Raw genomic sequence first — 17,935 nt, forward strand, 5'->3', positions numbered from 1 at the left:
TAGTAACCAGTGTTTATCGGTTATATGTTTGTCATTTTAGTAAATGGTGGTGATGCGACGCCTATAACCTTTGACTCTTGCCTACAATACAAAAAATCCTACGTGTTAGGAAGTTTTTCTATCATTTTTACTTTTAGCAACCCGAAATTTGCAAGAAACAGCCTCATAAAATTAGTGTAAATTAGTGCAAGTGAAAAAATAAAGTGAACGACATGACCAGAACACGTTAGTGTTTTGAACTATTTGCCTATTACGGTATCTAAAATTACGTCTTAAAAATTGTAGCATCAGAAAATGTAGACTAATATTTGTCAAATGTTCGCTGATTCTACAAGCAAATATTTTATTGGAATAAAGTAATTGTTGAAATGCCATAAATTTAAAAGACTGCAGTGCCACAGATTGTTCTAACGAAACAAAAATTTTATTTCGAGATAAGGAATTTAACTGTAGCTTATGCATGGTATTTACATGTCGTCGTTCAGCCTTCATTAGTCACTGGTAACTGTATTAGGTTTAAGTTTCTATAGATAAAAAGACGTATAAACTTTGTGATGCTTTTCATTATTTAAATGTGCGTCAACTTTTTAGTGCGTTCTTCAACGCCAAAAGTCGAGTGTAGCGAGGTCCGTTTCGAAACCGGTTGCAATAAAAAGTGATTAAAGTTTAATTTATTTTATTGCACTATCCTGAAGAAAATTCTATCAAGTCTTAAGTGAGTAGCATTGTTGTGTTATAGAAACCATAAACAGCATAATAAATGTGAAAATTTTGATATATATAAATTAAACTGTTAACTATTTGTTAGATATCAATCTGAAATTTCGCTCATGTCCTTTTCTTCGCAAGAAGCTGCTCATTTGTCGGAACTGTCGATATCGGATCGCTTTAACATAGAGCTGCCATACAAACTGAACGATCGGAATAAAGTGTTTGTATGGAAAACTCTTTCATTTAACGAGATATCTGCACGAAATTTGACATGGGTTTTTGTCTAAAACAGCGATTTTAAATACGAAGAGATTATTCAAATCGAGTTACTATAGCATATAGCACCATACAAACTGAACGATCGGAATCAAGTGCTTGTATGGAAAACTCTTTCATTTAACGAGATATCTGCACGAAATTTGGCATGGGTTTTTATCTAAGGCAGTAATATATTTTCTGAATAAATCGTTCAGATCGTGTCACTATAGCATATAGCTATCAAACAAACTGCCCGTTCAAAGTTCTTGTAGGTAACCTTTTGCATTTGTGAAGGGTATTAAAGCATCGGTGCAAACGAAATTAACATTTTTCTTGTTTTTTCATATTTTAATATTAAATTATCTGACTTAAATCTAATTATAATTGCTTTAACAGCAACTTCCAAGTCGACTCGCATATCACTTATACGCCATGTCACGCAAAAATGTGATGGCGGAAATATAAATAAATTTCAATATTATTCAACTTTTAAACGTGAATAATGCATTTAAAAATTTGATAAAATAACCATTTCGAAAGTTTACATAATTTTTTTGATATATTTTTTGTTAGAAAATTTAGAAATATTTTTTTTTTTGAAAATTTAATAAACAATTTTCATTGAAAACTTATGCTATTTTATGAAACGTTTTGCAGCCAACAACTTTTAAAGCGGATGTTTTCAAGATAATTAGCCCAATCAATTCGAATTGAAGGAATAATTTTCCGTTCATATCAAGTAAATCAAATCAAGCCTTATTTGCTGCTTTCTTACTTGTAAATAAATCCATTTAAGCGGTCGTACATGTGGCAAGAAAAGTTTGATTTGCGTACAGCACAGCAATAATACGAACTTGCGAGAGTTCGCTGACATTTTATGTTAAATTTTTTTAGCGCGAAACTTTAGGTTCTTTGTACTAATAAATAACTGCAAATTCATTTACAAACCCTAAAGAGTTCATATTCTTCTATACATTCAAATCTTTATCAAGTTCATGACCTAGTTTTGCACTACGAATATGTAAAAGGAATCTTCGCGGCTTGTTTAGCATGTTTTTATAGAACTTGTGCATTTCATAAATGTTTCGGTCCGTTGTCATTTGTGTTTCTTTTTTTTTATTCGTTTTATTTCTTTTGTGCTTTTTGTTCGCTCTTTTATTTGTGTTATTTGTCAGCTATTAGCCTTTAAAAATTAAAAGTTGCAACAAGTAATAAATTGCCATACCGAAGAGGTATTGGAAATGCGTGTCGTCGATGGCATTTGTGGGAGTTTCAGCTCATTATTTCTTATGGAATATATTAGTGTTGATATAAGTAATAAAATAGTTTTTTTAAGAAAGCGTATCAATTAAATATTATATACGCTTTGTAGTAAAACTCATACTTCTCTCTTCCAGCCTCATTCTATCACTAACAAATGCCTAAAAATAAGAATAAAAGCAGAATATTGCTTGTAATATGCATATCCGGTTTTCTGACTACTAATTATCATATAATATAGTGTACACTCGTGCAATTATTTATAAATGAGTAAACATTCATTAATTACGCTCGCCAAGTCTTTATTGTAACCATTTAATTAATTATTTGTCAAACGTAATAGAATTAAGTCGCAGGAAATAAATTGAAAACTAATTGATTGCATATTTATGCTAATAAAGTCATATTTTTTTATGGTGTTTGCACAAATATACATACTAAATATGTCAGCTTTTAGTTCTTAATGGAAGTAAGTTTTATTAACACGCTCCAAATCTGGTTAAACGGGCCGATAAGCATAATATTGATGACATATAATTTTGCGAAATTTGTTATTAATATATTAAATAATAAAATGTATTAAAGAAAGCTTTGAAAAATTTCGCGAATTCAGCTAAATGCTGCATAGCAGACTTTGACTTTTTATTGTTTTAGTTGAAATGATAAATATTTACATATTCTCTCACAGCAACCACCATTTGGTTTGGCCATTTTAATAGCATTTTAAATGCGTTTCGAATTTATTACTATAATTAAAAAACAACTTTATTCTCTGCTATTTTAGGGTATAAGACAGAAAACGATTGCAATAAAATGGTTTCTAAAACAAATCATTTTGTTGATCATACGCCGCGTGGTACCTGAGATTATTTATAAATAAATTGTGTCCGAAATAAATATAAAACATGACACTTAGCAAAGTGACGCTAGATGAGCTAGAAAACTACTCATTATACTAGAAGGGGGAGGGGAAGGCCGGGTTTGGGAATATAATTTTATAATATCATTTATTAAATTGCTACTAATAGGGTTCCTCATAACGCGTGGGCACATTAAAAATAAGTCATTAATCCTAAAACTCGGAAAATGAAAATTTTAATCCTAATCCGGTAAATCAGTCATGTTTATCCCAAAAATTTCAAGCCGTCGAAGTAATTATATATTGGGTAGTCGAAAAAGTCTTTTCGTATTTCTAATAAAATTTTAACTAATTTTTTTATATGTATACTAATATATAAATACATAAATATGTCCTACTTTGGTCGACCATTCCAGAGCGGAAGCGAACGAACCATTGTTGTGCTAAACGAACTGAGACAGCATCGTCTCTGTAAACTGTAAAATTTCATTGGTTGCTTGCGTGGATTTCTTCTGCTTTTTATACAAAAATTTCAAAATATTTCGAATTTTTTTATTATTTTCATCCTTTTTTGAAGAGCTGTAACTTTTTTTCAACTGCACCGAATTTAATTTTTTTTGGTTAAATGAAACTTATAATCTCACCTTTCCAAAGCTATATGGTATGACACAATGTGATTGGTAGCACTGGAGATATATGTACATACGACTGTAATGACATCAGTTGACAAAATACGAAAAGACTTTTTCGACTACACAATATTTCACCAGCATAATATTGAAATGCGCCACTATATAGCATTCCATTTTTTTTTTAATTTAATCACTTACTTGCTACACTGTGCTGCGCAGCAAGGGAACAAACTACTCTATTCACTGGTGCATGCTAAAGTTTGCCAACAAAAGCCGCGTGATAACAAACGCGTTGGCTGCTCAAGCAACGTGACTGCGGTATGCAAGTAAATCTAATAAATACGCAGCAGCTTTTGATGTCATAAGTATTAAATTTAATTTATTTGCTACTTTTCGGTGTGATGCTTTTGAAGAATGTCGCATGTAATTGCAATGCATTGAAGTAAAAATAAATGAAACTGTGAAAAAATATAAGAAAAGAGAAATTATAATACTAAATGACTGACACAATTTCATTACTTTGCGTGCTGGCTGAATAATAATGCTTCATTATGTTAACACTAGTCAGGATCGCTCACGGCACAAACACACACACCCCGCATTACATGCATTTGTTTACAATTGCTTATTGGGAATATATACCGAGAAAATTAAATTTTCGTGATAAATAAAGAGTTTATGAAAATCGCTGATATTCAGAAAAAATATTAAATAATACGCCGCTTTGACGTCAATGGGCAAAATTTTCCATGGCTAATTTGAAAACGATTACGAGTATTACGTTCATGAAATTGCCTTTTATAAATGGATATAAATCAATTAACTACAAATTGTTGGTTACATGAAATTTACACAGTTATAATTTAATACATTAGTGTTTAGCAGTACCGTTTTATGGAAGTGAGCGGGGTTATCATCCGATTTCATCCATTTCCACGCTGTCGGTAGGAGTTTTTATAGTATTTGAGCGGGGTAAATTTTTTGGTTTAGAAAATATATAAATTAAACTTATTAGAGGGCAGGCCAAGCCCACTTAAAAAAAAAAAATCCCCACAATCGCTACTTGCTACTGCGATCACCTGTGCGAAATTACAGTTTTATATCTTAATTTAGTGCTTAGTTATGTCACGTTAGATCTTTTCGGTTAATGGCGGTTTGTGGGCGTAGTAGTGGTCTGATTAGCCATCTATGAACTCTTAACGCTTTTTTTTTACTTAGGAACGAATATACCAAGTTTCTTCAAGATATCTCAATTTTTACACAAGTTACAGCTTGTAGGGACGGACGGACGGACAGAAAGACAGCCACCCGGATTTCAACTTTTCTCGTCATCCTGATTATTTATATATATGTATATAACCCTATATCTATCTCGCTTAGTTTTCGCTGATACATACAACTGTTAGGTGACCAAAACTATTATACTCTGTAGCAACAGATAGCAAGAGTATAAAAAAGGGTTCTTTACTGAAAGAAGGAGTCTAGGTGCTACTAACTCGATATTGGGAAGTAATAAGTATAAATAAATGGTCTCTCAGGAAAATATTTGGTTTCTGTCTTTGCTTATCATTTTTTGTATGTAACTTCGCTAAATATGACCAAAAATGAAGGCGAACGACAACCACAAAATTACATGCTGCTTTTATTATAAACATTATTTTTGTACATCTAATATTCATTTAAAAAATTTTGAGTTAACTTTGATTATATTGATGCATTAAAATACTAGTTTCCTATAGTAATTTTATCGAATGATTTTAGTTGTACTCATTGTTTTATTTACTTGCCGACTGCCTATTTCAATGCCGACTAAGCGCTGCTCAAACTAATAAGCATTTCTAAATACATATTCATATTTGTTTCACTGGAAAGAATTCCTCGAATTGTAACAGTAAACGGAAAGGGAAAATTGAGTTACATAAAACTTGTTAAAGCGAAACTCAATACAGTAGAAACGCGATAATTTAATGGCTAGTGCGAAGTACAAATAATATCTGAATAATCATGAAAAAGCTGTAAACGCAATACTCGTTTTGAGCAGTATGTGTGTACTACTTGTATATATGGCAAATACTTGAAGACTATTGCATGCTTTTTTTACACTTGTAGGTACTGTTACTTGTAAATACTGAATTTTTGAAGGTTTTTTAATAAAACAAACTGTTACGTAACTGGTTATGTGTTATAAAAAGTTTTTACATTACACACTTATATTTTATGGAAATTCATAAATATTTTAATTTTGTTTTGACATATAATTGTTTTCAAATTGCTTGTTCGATGCGCCACCTCCAAAATTTCGTTCAATGGAAAACAGCATTCTGATTGTCTTTTACTATGGAAGACCCATTAAAAAGTAGCATAATTACAAGTTTGGTGCTTAAGTCTTTCGTTTTAATAGTTTTCAATAATTATTGCAGAGTTGTGCATTCGTTTCATACTCGCCAACTAATAAGCGAGTTGGAACTTTAACATTTTTCAGTCATGATATGTTAACTAATTTATATAATCAACGAGTTTAAGTTTAAAATATTTACTAAATATTATTTCGTAAAGTGAAATTTTGGGGAAATTTTTGGTTTTGAAACCCAACTACTACTAATAATAAAAAACTTATCCTGGAGATGCGGGGCATCGATCCCCGTACCTCTCACATGCTAAGCGAGCGCTCTACCATCTGAGCTACATCCCCGTTAATATTACCATATTGAACTACCCATTTGTACGCACTCGCGTACACGTTTCAAAAGAAACATAACGGATATTTAACGGTTAACGGACAAATGTTATGTAATGCAAAATGTAGTTGCTAAGCAAAAGTGGTAACACAGTAGTGACCGATAGTACGGTAACCAACAACTTACAGTGAGAAATTTTCTAGCAAAAAGTGATGATTTGCGGAAAGCATTGATTTTGTTTTGTTTCCATTTGAAGAAAAGTGTTGCAGAGTCGCAACGAATGGTTGCCGAGGCACATGCTTATCATGCTTTAACAGAGGCAACATTCAAAGGTGGTTTGAACGATTTAGATACATATAATGATTTTGATATGAGAGAGAACGTGGAAGACCACCACAAAAGTGTGAAGACGCCGGAATGCAAGCAATAATGGATGAAGTTGATACTTTCAGTCAAAAGCAAATGACAACCATGTTAAATGTTGCACAGTTTCAGACTCTTTGAAAGTTATGAGTAAGACCATAAGTTAGGAAAATGGGTGCCACATGAATTGAATGAAAGACAAATGGAAAACTGAAAAAAACACTTGTGAAATTTTGCTTCAAAGACACGAAAGAAAATCAGTTTTGCATCGAATTGTCACTGGCGATGAAAAATGTATTAATTTTTAGAAACCTAAATAGAGAAAATCAAGGATTATTGCGGGACAACCATCCATATCGACTGCAAAAACAGATCGGTTTCGGTAGGAAGACAATGCTCTGTGTTGGGTGACATCAGAAGGATGTGGCATATCATGAGCTTCTAAAACCTGCTGAAACTGTTAATATTAATCGTTTCAGGCAACAAATGCTCAAACTGAACCATGTATTGATTGAAAATCGACCAGAATGGGCCAAAAGGCAAGGCAACGTAATTTTATTACACAAAGCACGTGCACACAAAGCAAAATCGGTTCAGGGTATAATCAAAGTACTTGGCTTGGTTGCTACCCTACCCAATTTATTCATCAGACTTGATTCCTACCGATTACCATTTGTTTTCATCGACGGGACACGCATTGACTGAGTAGCACTTTGATTCCTACGCAGAAATCCAAAATTGGGGTTTCTGATTGATTTGCTTCAAAGGGCAAAGAACATTTCTATTGTCATGGTATCCACATATTGCCAGAAAGGTGGTCAAAATATGTAATGCATTTTTTTACTTTTCCATTAGAAATTGGTACTTCATTTTCATAAAAAAAGTCTCAATACATGCTGGTATACCTAGTAATTTGAAAGGTTGCTTTTTTAACTGCTGATTATTCGTTAGCTGGTTCCACAGTACTTCTAATAAACATGCAAGCCAAGTTCGAATATAAGTATACATGAACTATAGATCGAAACGATTATGTGGCCGTGCAGACAGTAGTCAAAATAAAATGGTATGTAAGTCTTAGAGTAGATGGCAATATTATCTAGGCTCACCAGTACAATGTAGATTGAAATAAATATGTATATTATAGATTGAAACTCTCAAACAATGTTGAATACAATGTACTGTTACATTTTTTCTATAAAATGCTATATTGTCCACACCTACTTTATTAGACAATATCTATACCGTAACTTTTAAGCTCTCGTTGAGCGGCTTTGTGCACATGAATGGAATTGATTGGTATGTGTGTCAGCGCTTTGAATTACTTCTTGCATTGCTTTTCAATTGCCGTTATGTGGTCATTATTTAGGTTTTGAATTCAAAAACTGTTTGCATACTCGCATAAGTGATAAAGTTTTGAGCCAAATAAGATACAACGGGGATGTAGCTCAGATGGTAGAGCGCTCGCTTAGCATGTGAGAGGTACGGGGATCGATGCCCCGCATCTCCAATGAATTCCTTTTTGGAAGAAAGAAATTTTTTATAACGGTTTTGACCATGAAAATAGTCTAACGACGTCAAGTCGCACGACCGAGGTGGCCAATTGCCTGGGTCATTTCGTGAGGCAACACGTTCACCAAACTTGGTTTTCAATAAATCGATGGTGACATTCGCTGTGTGTCTTGTGGCGCAGTCCTGTTGGAACCACATATTTTCCCAGTCTATATCATCCAAATCGAAAAATATTCGGTTATCATTGAGGCCATTCGCAGTAACGTGCCGTTCTTGATCATCACAGAAGAAGTGCGGCCCAATGACGCCGTCGGCTGATAAACCGCACCAAATCCCAAATTTTTTCGGAATGCAATGGTGACTCATGGTGTGCGTGTGGATTGCTGCCTGACCAATAACGCATATTTAACTTATTGACGAAGCCATTCAGCCAGAAATGAGCCTCATCAGTGAAGATGATTTTTCAATGAAAATCCGGATCATTTTAGAGTTGCAGCTCAGTCGAAATTCACGAACATATGAAGATTTTGGTAATCAAGCGGCTTCAGTTGTTGCGACAATGTCATCTCGTAAAGATGTAGACCAAGATTGTTTCGCAAAATTCGCCACAACGATGTCACAGAGTGTCATTGATGCCCAACGCAAGAAGAACGACTTATGAGAGACTGATTTGGGTGTTCCTCAATTGATGTACTAGCGGCAGCAATATTCTAGACACTAATTCTTTGTCTCGCTGGCATAAGAACATTTTGTACTGCGTTTGTGGACTTAAATTTTTTCGCTAGACACTGAATTGTTGATCTGACAGGACGATTATGACGGCCATAAATTGGATGTAGCGCTCTTAAATTTGAGGCCACTGACTTCACAAATTTTAATAATTATCACTCGTTGTTGGATAGTACATCCTTCCATGATGAAATAGCAAACCTTACTGAAGAGAAATGTCAAAAGAGGGGAAGAAATATGGGGTCGTTTGCTATCGGTCTACTTTTGTAGCGTCCTATTGAAAACCCCGTTGTTAGTTACTACAGTTAACAAAAGTACTTCTAAATCGCATTTTAAATTTATTATGAAAAATTAAGAGAATCAAACCAGGACACTGATTAAAAATATACCACTTTCAAAATATGATGATTATTCATGAGAGCATCCACTCCAACAGCCCCTAAAGAAATATTTAACTGAACCAAGAATGCTGAGCATTAGCACCAACGGCAGATGAGCAGCAGCGCAAAGAGAAACAACTCAAGTCAATGATAATTGAGTATTATCTATGCTTTTCTTTGAGTGAGGCTGCTGCGAGTATACGTTTACAGTTATTAGGGGTGTTTTGTGTCAAACGAGTGAAGTGACAAAGTGAAATGTATTGAGTGAGCACTTTCGAGCATTTTCAAGAATAATATGGCTTGGTTTTTTGTTGTGTAAGTAATATATTGTAGGTAAAAAAGAATCATAACAAAATTAAAAACAACAATAAAAACAGATCAGCTCATAACAATATTAAAAACAACAATAATAACAGATCAGCTGGCTTAAAGTGCCGTGGAATTGCCGATGTATTGAGGGCGCTTAGAATGTTTACATTCATTTGCCGGCACGATCGCGCTCCACATATACAATTCACATACATACATATTTACGCGAGTATAAACAAAACGTGCACACGAACTTTTTGTTCTACACACACACGTACACATTTGCAGAATCGCAACGGTTTATTTTTACTTCTGCTCATTATTCATTCATCTATTTCCTCTATACATACATACGTTGCTCCGGTGTTGACGCCGTCACTGCCACCCTCACCATTAGCAACAACTGCGAGCAGAGCAACAACTATGGTGTGTACAGGTTTTTGCAGTAGTTGCCGTCGTAGGTACTCGTAGCCACCACAGTAATTGCCACTACTATTGGCTGGTGCTGCCTCTGCTGCTGCTGCTGGCTACTAGTACTTCAGCTAGCCGCATGGTTGGCGCTGTTGAGCGTTTGCGCGGCTGATTGACTAAATTGACCGAATGTTTGGAAAATAAAATAAGCGCGACGCGCTCGAATGTCAAGTTTATAAGTGATTGTTGTTCGTTACGGTCACATCGGGCAGCATTACGCGGTGCTAGGGTCTAACCAAGAATAACGTAAAGTAGTAGCTTACGATTCGAATCGGTTGTAACGCGGCAGACCAACGGAACGGCCGTTAGTCATATGAGTGTGGTGACATTTTAATGTTTAGAAACCTGAATTGTCAGATTTTTTGCAATGCAAATATGACATTAATGCTGTGGTGGAGGTGATTCATAAAACAATAAAAATATTATACAATATGTAATAATTAAAATAAATAATAATAACATTAAAACAAATTTAATAAAAAAAAAACTAAAATAAATATAAAAAAACGGTGTAAATAAAAAACTATAATATAAAAAAATTAAAGTTTGCTGCAGCAAGAATACAGTAGTGGACAAAGTTTACATATTTTTTTGAAATAATTTTTCTAGAAATTAAAAAAAAATTAAATTTGTGCTATTAAATGAAAGACTTATACTATATATGTACATATGTGATGACTTCTAGCAAAGTTTAATTAAAATATATAATTGTGCAATTCACAAGTCTCATAAAGTTGTAAGTTATAACGATTCGAAAACATAGCATTGAGAATTGTAAATGTGTAAACTCATTTTTGTATGAAATCCAACAACAATTTTTTTTAAACAAGTGTAAAAAATTATAATTTTACGATTTTACGATGCTTTACGACAGGTTGTGAGTACCCCAAATATATTGAAAATTTTTCTTGAGATTATACTATGTATCATAATAAATATAGGCGTTCGTAACATGTAATTTTAGGAAATTTCGTTATTTTTTCATTTTACAGCGGCTGTCATATCAGCGCGTATACTAAATTTGGCATAAATCAAAAGTGTGCAGCGCTGAAAATACTAGAAAAGCAAACAAATATTTTTTTTTTCGAATTTGCATGCGCAGTAAAATCGTACGGAACCGACGGCAGTAAATATTGAATATTATAAAGTGAATGCAAACAATTTAAAAATTCTAAAGATGTGAAATGCTATGCCATATAGCTATATAGCTGAGTGCAATGTTACTTTTAGAAACTAAAAACAGTAAAATTTAAGGAAACAATATAAAAAAATAAAATTTTAGATGTAACACGGTTTTGCATTACAAAAAAATGATAATAACTTTAACTAAAAACTGAAACAGTTGAAAAGGAAAATATATTCGACTTTATTACTTGACAAAAATAAAAGAAAAATATATTAAGAACAAAAAATAAACGTTACTGTGACTATAATTTCCCACATAGGCGCATTTTTAATAGCATTAAAGAGTATATCTGTATCCTGTTTTAGATTGATCACTTTGTATGGCAGTTATATGCTATAGTTGTCCGAACTGAACAATTTTTTCGAAGATTATAGTGATATCTTGGATAATATTCTGTATCAAACTTCGTGAAGTTATTTTGTCAAACAAAAAAGTTTTCCATACATGGACTTGATTTTGTTATGGCAGCTATATGCTATAGTAATCTGACCCAAAAAATTTCTTCGGATATTACATTATTGCTTTAAATAATATTCTGTGGCAAATTTCGTGAAGTTATTTTGTCAAACAAAAAAGTTTTCCATACAAACACCAGTGTTTGAGTGAGCAGTTTGTATGGTAGCTATATGCTATAGTGATCCGACATCAGCGATTGTGACAAATAAGCAATTTATTGAGGAGAAAAAGACATGTGTAAAATTTCAACTCGATATCGCTTAAATTAAGGGACCAGCTCTCATATATACAGACGTATAGACTAATAGAAATTAGATAAATAGAGACGTTAAGGTACTGTTAATTGACTACGAAAAGTCATTATAGAATATTAATGTTACCAGCTCGTTTAGCATTGAAAATCAGCAAAAGTAAAGTCAAGTTCTTATGGAAGCGAAGCGCGAGCGTAATGAGCAATTTATTGCAGTGTTTACCCATGGAAAACAAACAACTTGGCAGCCGTTTAACAATCACAAAGACAACAAAAATATAGCTATAATTTTTAATGCCACGAATAATGACAACGAAACTAAATATTATTGACTGATATACATACATATACATATGTATATACTCGTACTAGTATATATAAACATGAAATGAAAGTCATCAAAAATGTACAAATTAAAATTCGATAATAGCTTGTGAGAAAATGTGAGTAAAATGATATACAAAACAGAATATACCTATATATGTACCTAAAATAGTTAAACTCGAGTTAATTGCTCAATTTGTTGTTTCAACATTAAACACCACTTTCCAAACAGAAAAACCCTTAACTCGACTTAACACTTTTTTTTGTGTTTATGGAAATACAACCCTGTTTTGCATACAAAATTGGCTGAACTGTTGATATATTGTGGTTTAAGGGTAAAAAATTCAAAAAAATCCTTACAATTATGGCAAATTTCATGAAGTTATCTCTTCAAATGAAAAAGTTTTCCATACAAGCACTTTATTCCGATCGATCAGTTTGTATGGCAGCTATATGCTATAAGGGTCCGTTAATGGCGATTTCGTTAAATAAGCAGCTTCTTGAAGAGAAAAGAATGTGTGTAAAATTTCATATCGAGATCTCAAAAACTGAGAGAAAGACAGACAGACGGACATGGCTAAAGCAACTCAGCTCATTGCGCTGATAATTCTTGCATAAAACTTATAGAACTTCTGGGTGTTACCGAGTAACATGGTCCCTCTAACGTTAACTTTCCAATATAACTGTTATTTTTAGATCCATAGACATATAAACTTTTTTTTCACTCATGTTTTATACGGAACTCAAATATCTTAATTTTTAACTCTCATTGCAGTTCTCCAATTAAATGTCGACAAGCCATATCTCAAGCAGCATACTTCAACTATGTATGTCTAAAAGCCAAAGAGTTAATTATAATTGTTAAGCAAAAAAGTGCGCAATATACATAAGCTCAAGTATTTATAAGTTTAAGTAAATCTAGTTACAAAAAGTATTTCAAGTGGTGTTATCAAAATAAACTCAAAAAACCAACAACCCATAAAATGATTGGTGACTCTGCGGATAATATTGGTGAACATGCCTGGACGAAATTACTCGACGACAAGGAGAGCAATGGCAAAAATGCTGTGATTGTAAAATCCACACGCATATCCGAGGAGGATTTAGCAAAATGCACAACCGACGAGAGCAATCCACTGCCACTCGAACGCCTAAAGGGCAATTGCAGCAATCTCAGTAATGGCGAGGGTGGTGGCGGCAATACGAGTACCGATGGCATTGTTGCCGAAACAAAGTCGCAGTTAACGCGTAAAGGTTCGCTGCTCGGTTCATTCCATAAACAATTGAGACGCTCCTTGAAGGCGGTTAGCGAATCGCCTGGCCCGATTACGAGGTAAGTGAGCTTGATCAGATTTTTTTTAGGTTAAGTAAGGTGCTTAAAAGACTTCGTTGGGACATAATTCTTTCTTAATTCAATTTGTTATTGTTATGATTTTTATATTTTGAACACTAAGTGGTTTTTTAATACTTATATTTTTAAAATTCGAAAACTCTATGCCATTAGAGTGTTTTACCTAAGTAAACTCAGTTGCCTATTCATAGCCGCGGTCCAATATCCATTCACTTTTACTTCACTCCAATTCACCTAACAAAGTTGTAATAGTTCTGACGTTGTTTGTAATACAAACAATTAATTGTTATTATTCTTTGAATAATTTTTATTGGCATGGCGTCGCTGTAACGCCTTAGCAACACATTTACGAAGAATTAGAAAATAGGAAAAAGCGAAATGAGTTAAGCAGAAAGAAAGCAGGGAACACGTTTATGACCAATTTGAATTTTTTTGATTAAACAAAGCCAATGTTTACTTAATCGCATCTATTTCTACTTAAGCTATCAATAAATTACAAGGTTTTATACTATACTTACATATGTATATAAAAATGAGTTACAGACATGTCATTATCTGCTTAGTATTTAGCTTGGTTATAAGAAATATTATCTGCTCTGTAGAAATAAAATAAAAAGTTTATAACAGTGTAGATCACAAAACGCATGGGTTGTGTTCTATTCAAAAAATCTAGGGCGTATCGAACAAACAGCTGATATAAATCAAAGATTATATCACAATATATCAGACGGTCATAGCATTTTAGCGAGGAAAACAAATAGTTACCAGAGCATAGTGCAACAGAAGCATAGTGAGCAAAGGCGTGGCGAATCGAACAAGGCATTACTGAGTCTGTACAGTTTTTTTGTGATGCTTTAAAGTTTGGCATTTATTTATTATGTATTTATAAGTATTGTTGGCTGCAAAAGCCATACTGATTTTAAATAAGAATATACAAAATTCATCGCTTAAAGAGAAAAAGATAGTTCTGGAATTATTTTAAAGATTTTTTACTAGTGAGGAATTGAGCTAGTCAAAATTTCGAACAACATATATCTACTACTATCTGGATTGAGGAAGTATATAAAAGTTTCTGGCCACCAAAGAAGCAATGCTGAGGACTTACTAATACATCTGCAGGCTTTCCTCCCGATATAATATAGTAGTCCTTTTGCTAAAAGAATTACATATAAAAGCAACAACAAAGTTGTCGAGTTGACTTCGTACAAAAGAGTAGATGGATACCTCATTAAAGTGGTAAAGCTGCGATCTTCTATGCTTCAAAGATTTGTACTATCTAGTAAGTGGTTGAAATGACATATGAAAAATTTCTTTTTTGATGTATTTTTGAAACATAACAAATGGATTTGCGGGTTTCAAAAAATCGATTTTTTTTATTGCCTTATTAAATTCTACAATATTTCTAGAATATTGTCCTATTTATTAGTCAAGTTGATCCGAGTAAAAATTTCGGCGATACAGCTTTAAGATCCTGTGCGCTCGAAGCTAGCTAGGCTAAGTGCGTCGCCTTTAAACGTGTTTTTCTCAAAACTGTGTTTTTGAAGTCGGTTGGCAAGATTTCTCGAAAACTACTCAACTAACCGATCTTCATGAAAGGTCTTTGTGATACATTCTTAAGAACTTGTATATAGGATTTTTTTTCAATTACAACTATTTGAAAAAAAAGTCACTGAAATTTTAATTTTTTTGTAAAAATGTCTGCCAAAAATTCAATTTTCAGTTGTTTTTTTTTTTCTTCCATGTTCTAAGTTAAGGTTTTAACTAAAACATGTAGATGATTTAGATGATCTTGTAGTTATCCATAGCTCGGGCGCATCTTTTTTCTGTGGGGTCACGGAAAATGGCGTCGCAATGGCTGAGTATAAAATATTTGTTTCCAAAAATTTCAGAATTTATTTGCTAATAGTGTATGTTTGTAATAGTGAAAATTCTTATATAATATTTCATTTTTTATATGAAAAAAAAAAAAAAAAACTGTTGAATAAAGGCTGTTTTTCAACCGAGGAAGCCTTTAAAATAAGTTATACTAACTTATAGAAAACAAAAATAAAATGTTATTAACTAGCTTAACGCTATAAAAAAATTTATACACAAAGTAAGAATCATTACCAATAATGCGCATGCGCCAGAAGATATGTTAGCTCAGGGTTGTATCAAAAATTGTGCCCGTTTGCTTGAATATCTCGATTCGCTGGAGAGTAACTCCTGGCGAATGGAAAAAAGCTGGACTATGCACTGCTAGTCGACACTAAGCTACCTGCTCCTCCTAACCCTGGACGTGCTTTAATAGTAGATTCGACTAATAATCAACATGTTTTGCAAACTGCGGCAAAAGAACTAACCTCAATCACACCATCCTCATATCAAAATGTTATTTCTTAGTAATGCACAACGCTATATTAATTGAAGTATTTGAAAAACATTTAAGTGTGCTTATATACAGATGGTATATTTCCATAAATTTCACTAGGCTTGACTTCCCGTGTGAAGACAAATTTCCGCGCCAACTTTTGGATATCATTTGAGCTAAATACGAGACATTCCAATATAAATAATTGAATTAAAGAACATTTAATTTAATTTATTATCCACAGCCTGCTGAGATGCGCTTTGAATGCGAGGTCGCTTGAGTGTGTGATTTACATACATACATACGTGTATAAATACTTGTGCTAAGTACTAGAGAATTAAGATGTTATTATTGCGATTTGTACGTAAAGTTGACCACAAAAGCTCAACAACAACGATTAAAGCGATACTGTCGCTATTACATGCCACAACAGTAACAAACAACAAAGCAACAAAAAATACAATTGAAGCAAGCTGACACAAAAGTGGCAAAAATAACAATCATACTCATAACAATCACAGGCAATTAAAGCGCAGATTAAAATCCACAGGCTTGCGTGGGCGGTAAATGAGTGAGAGGGGGGTACTGAAAATATGCGCCGGTGAGGTAGGCAATTTGAAGCGATTTAAGCTTTTCGAACGATTGAATCTGATTTCAGGCACACATAAGCACACTCAACTTTTAGATATGGGATAAACTATATCATTAACTACATACATACATATGTATATGTTATATGCATATATAAATATTCATAAGTAATCATAGACAAATATACGCACTAAAATTGTAAAAAGCTACGGTTGGGTTTTATTAAATAAGATCGCGTGCTTTGCTTGAGCGGAGCTTATCTCAGATACAAGCATGTACGTATATATAACTCTAGATATAACATATAACAATATATATTCGACTATACTATATACATATATAACTATATGTATATTTTCTTATATACAAATATATATACTAAATGGCCTGAATAATTCACACCGCGTCAGTAGATTATGAATGAATGAGCTCACAATTAATATGGCGTGTTGAAAAAAAGTACACTTCTCGCTTGGCGGTTTTGTAAATTTTTCGCTGAGCTGTTATCATTGTAAAGCTTACTTTAATTGAGGTCTACAATAGCGGAAGTCGTAAGTGTTGTACTATAAAAGCGGCCGGCTTTTATGATTTTCAGCGAAGTAAGTTCCAGTATGGTTGACGTGCCAAGTCTGGGGGGTTTTTACAAAAATTCAGTTTGCTTTACAATCTTCTTTGCCATTCTATATCAAAACTCATTGACAGGAAGTCAGAAGGAAGGAGAAATTTTGAAATGGTTTGTGAGTTACGATTTTTAACGAAATTGTGGCTAATATTCTACACATTATTTTCTTCTTCTTTATTGGCGTTGACACCACTTACGCGGTCATAGTCGAGTAAACAATAGAGCGTCAGTAGTTACTTCTTCTTGCAATGTGGCGCCAATTAAAAAGTGGAGGTCTTCCTCTTCCTCTGCTTCCCCCGGGCGGGCGGGTGTTGTCGCGAGTGCGACGACTGTTTGTGTGAAAGCAGGAGATATTTCGTCTTGCCCTCGTTCACTGCTAGACCCTTCTGCTTCGTTTCTTTATCCAGTTTGGAGAAAGCAGAACTAACTGCGCGGATGTTGAGGCCAATGTAATCAATATCATCGGCGTACGCCAGCAGCTGCACACTCTTATAGAATATCTCTATTTAGTTCTGCAGCTCAAATTATTTTCTCCAACAGTAGATTGAAGAAGTCGCACGTTAGGGAGTTGGCTTATCTGAAACCTCGTTTAGTATCGAATGGCCTGGAGAGGTCCTTGCCGATCCTGACGGATCTTTTGGTACTG

General features: G+C 33.6%; 1 protein-coding gene and 2 non-coding genes across 4 annotated transcripts in view; 2 read left to right on the forward strand and 1 right to left on the reverse strand.

The window, feature by feature from the left end:
- The first annotated feature begins 573 nt into the window (after positions 1-573).
- The window catches only part of LOC105231501 (G protein-activated inward rectifier potassium channel 3), an 82,903-nt gene continuing 65,541 nt past the window's right edge, over positions 574-17,935 (forward strand). Inside the window, exons 1-2 of one of the 2 annotated variants that reach the window (XM_049447560.1) lie at positions 574-715; positions 13,151-13,708. In XM_049447560.1, the coding sequence (XP_049303517.1) occupies positions 13,359-13,708 (350 nt within the window). In that variant the 5' untranslated portion in view covers positions 574-715; positions 13,151-13,358. Of the gene's footprint in view, positions 716-12,004; positions 12,495-13,150; positions 13,709-17,935 lie in introns of those variants that run through there. The other variant, XM_049447559.1, reaches the window with a different exon arrangement.
- Trnaa-agc (transfer RNA alanine (anticodon AGC)) lies at positions 6,340-6,412 on the reverse strand. Its single transcript has one exon. It is a non-coding gene; the product is annotated as a tRNA-Ala (tRNA).
- Positions 8,196-8,268, forward strand: Trnaa-agc (transfer RNA alanine (anticodon AGC)). Its single transcript has one exon. It is a non-coding gene; the product is annotated as a tRNA-Ala (tRNA).

The sequence above is a fragment of the Bactrocera dorsalis genome, chromosome 2 (assembly GCF_023373825.1).
Source record: "Bactrocera dorsalis isolate Fly_Bdor chromosome 2, ASM2337382v1, whole genome shotgun sequence".
Taxonomy (NCBI): domain Eukaryota; kingdom Metazoa; phylum Arthropoda; class Insecta; order Diptera; family Tephritidae; genus Bactrocera; species Bactrocera dorsalis.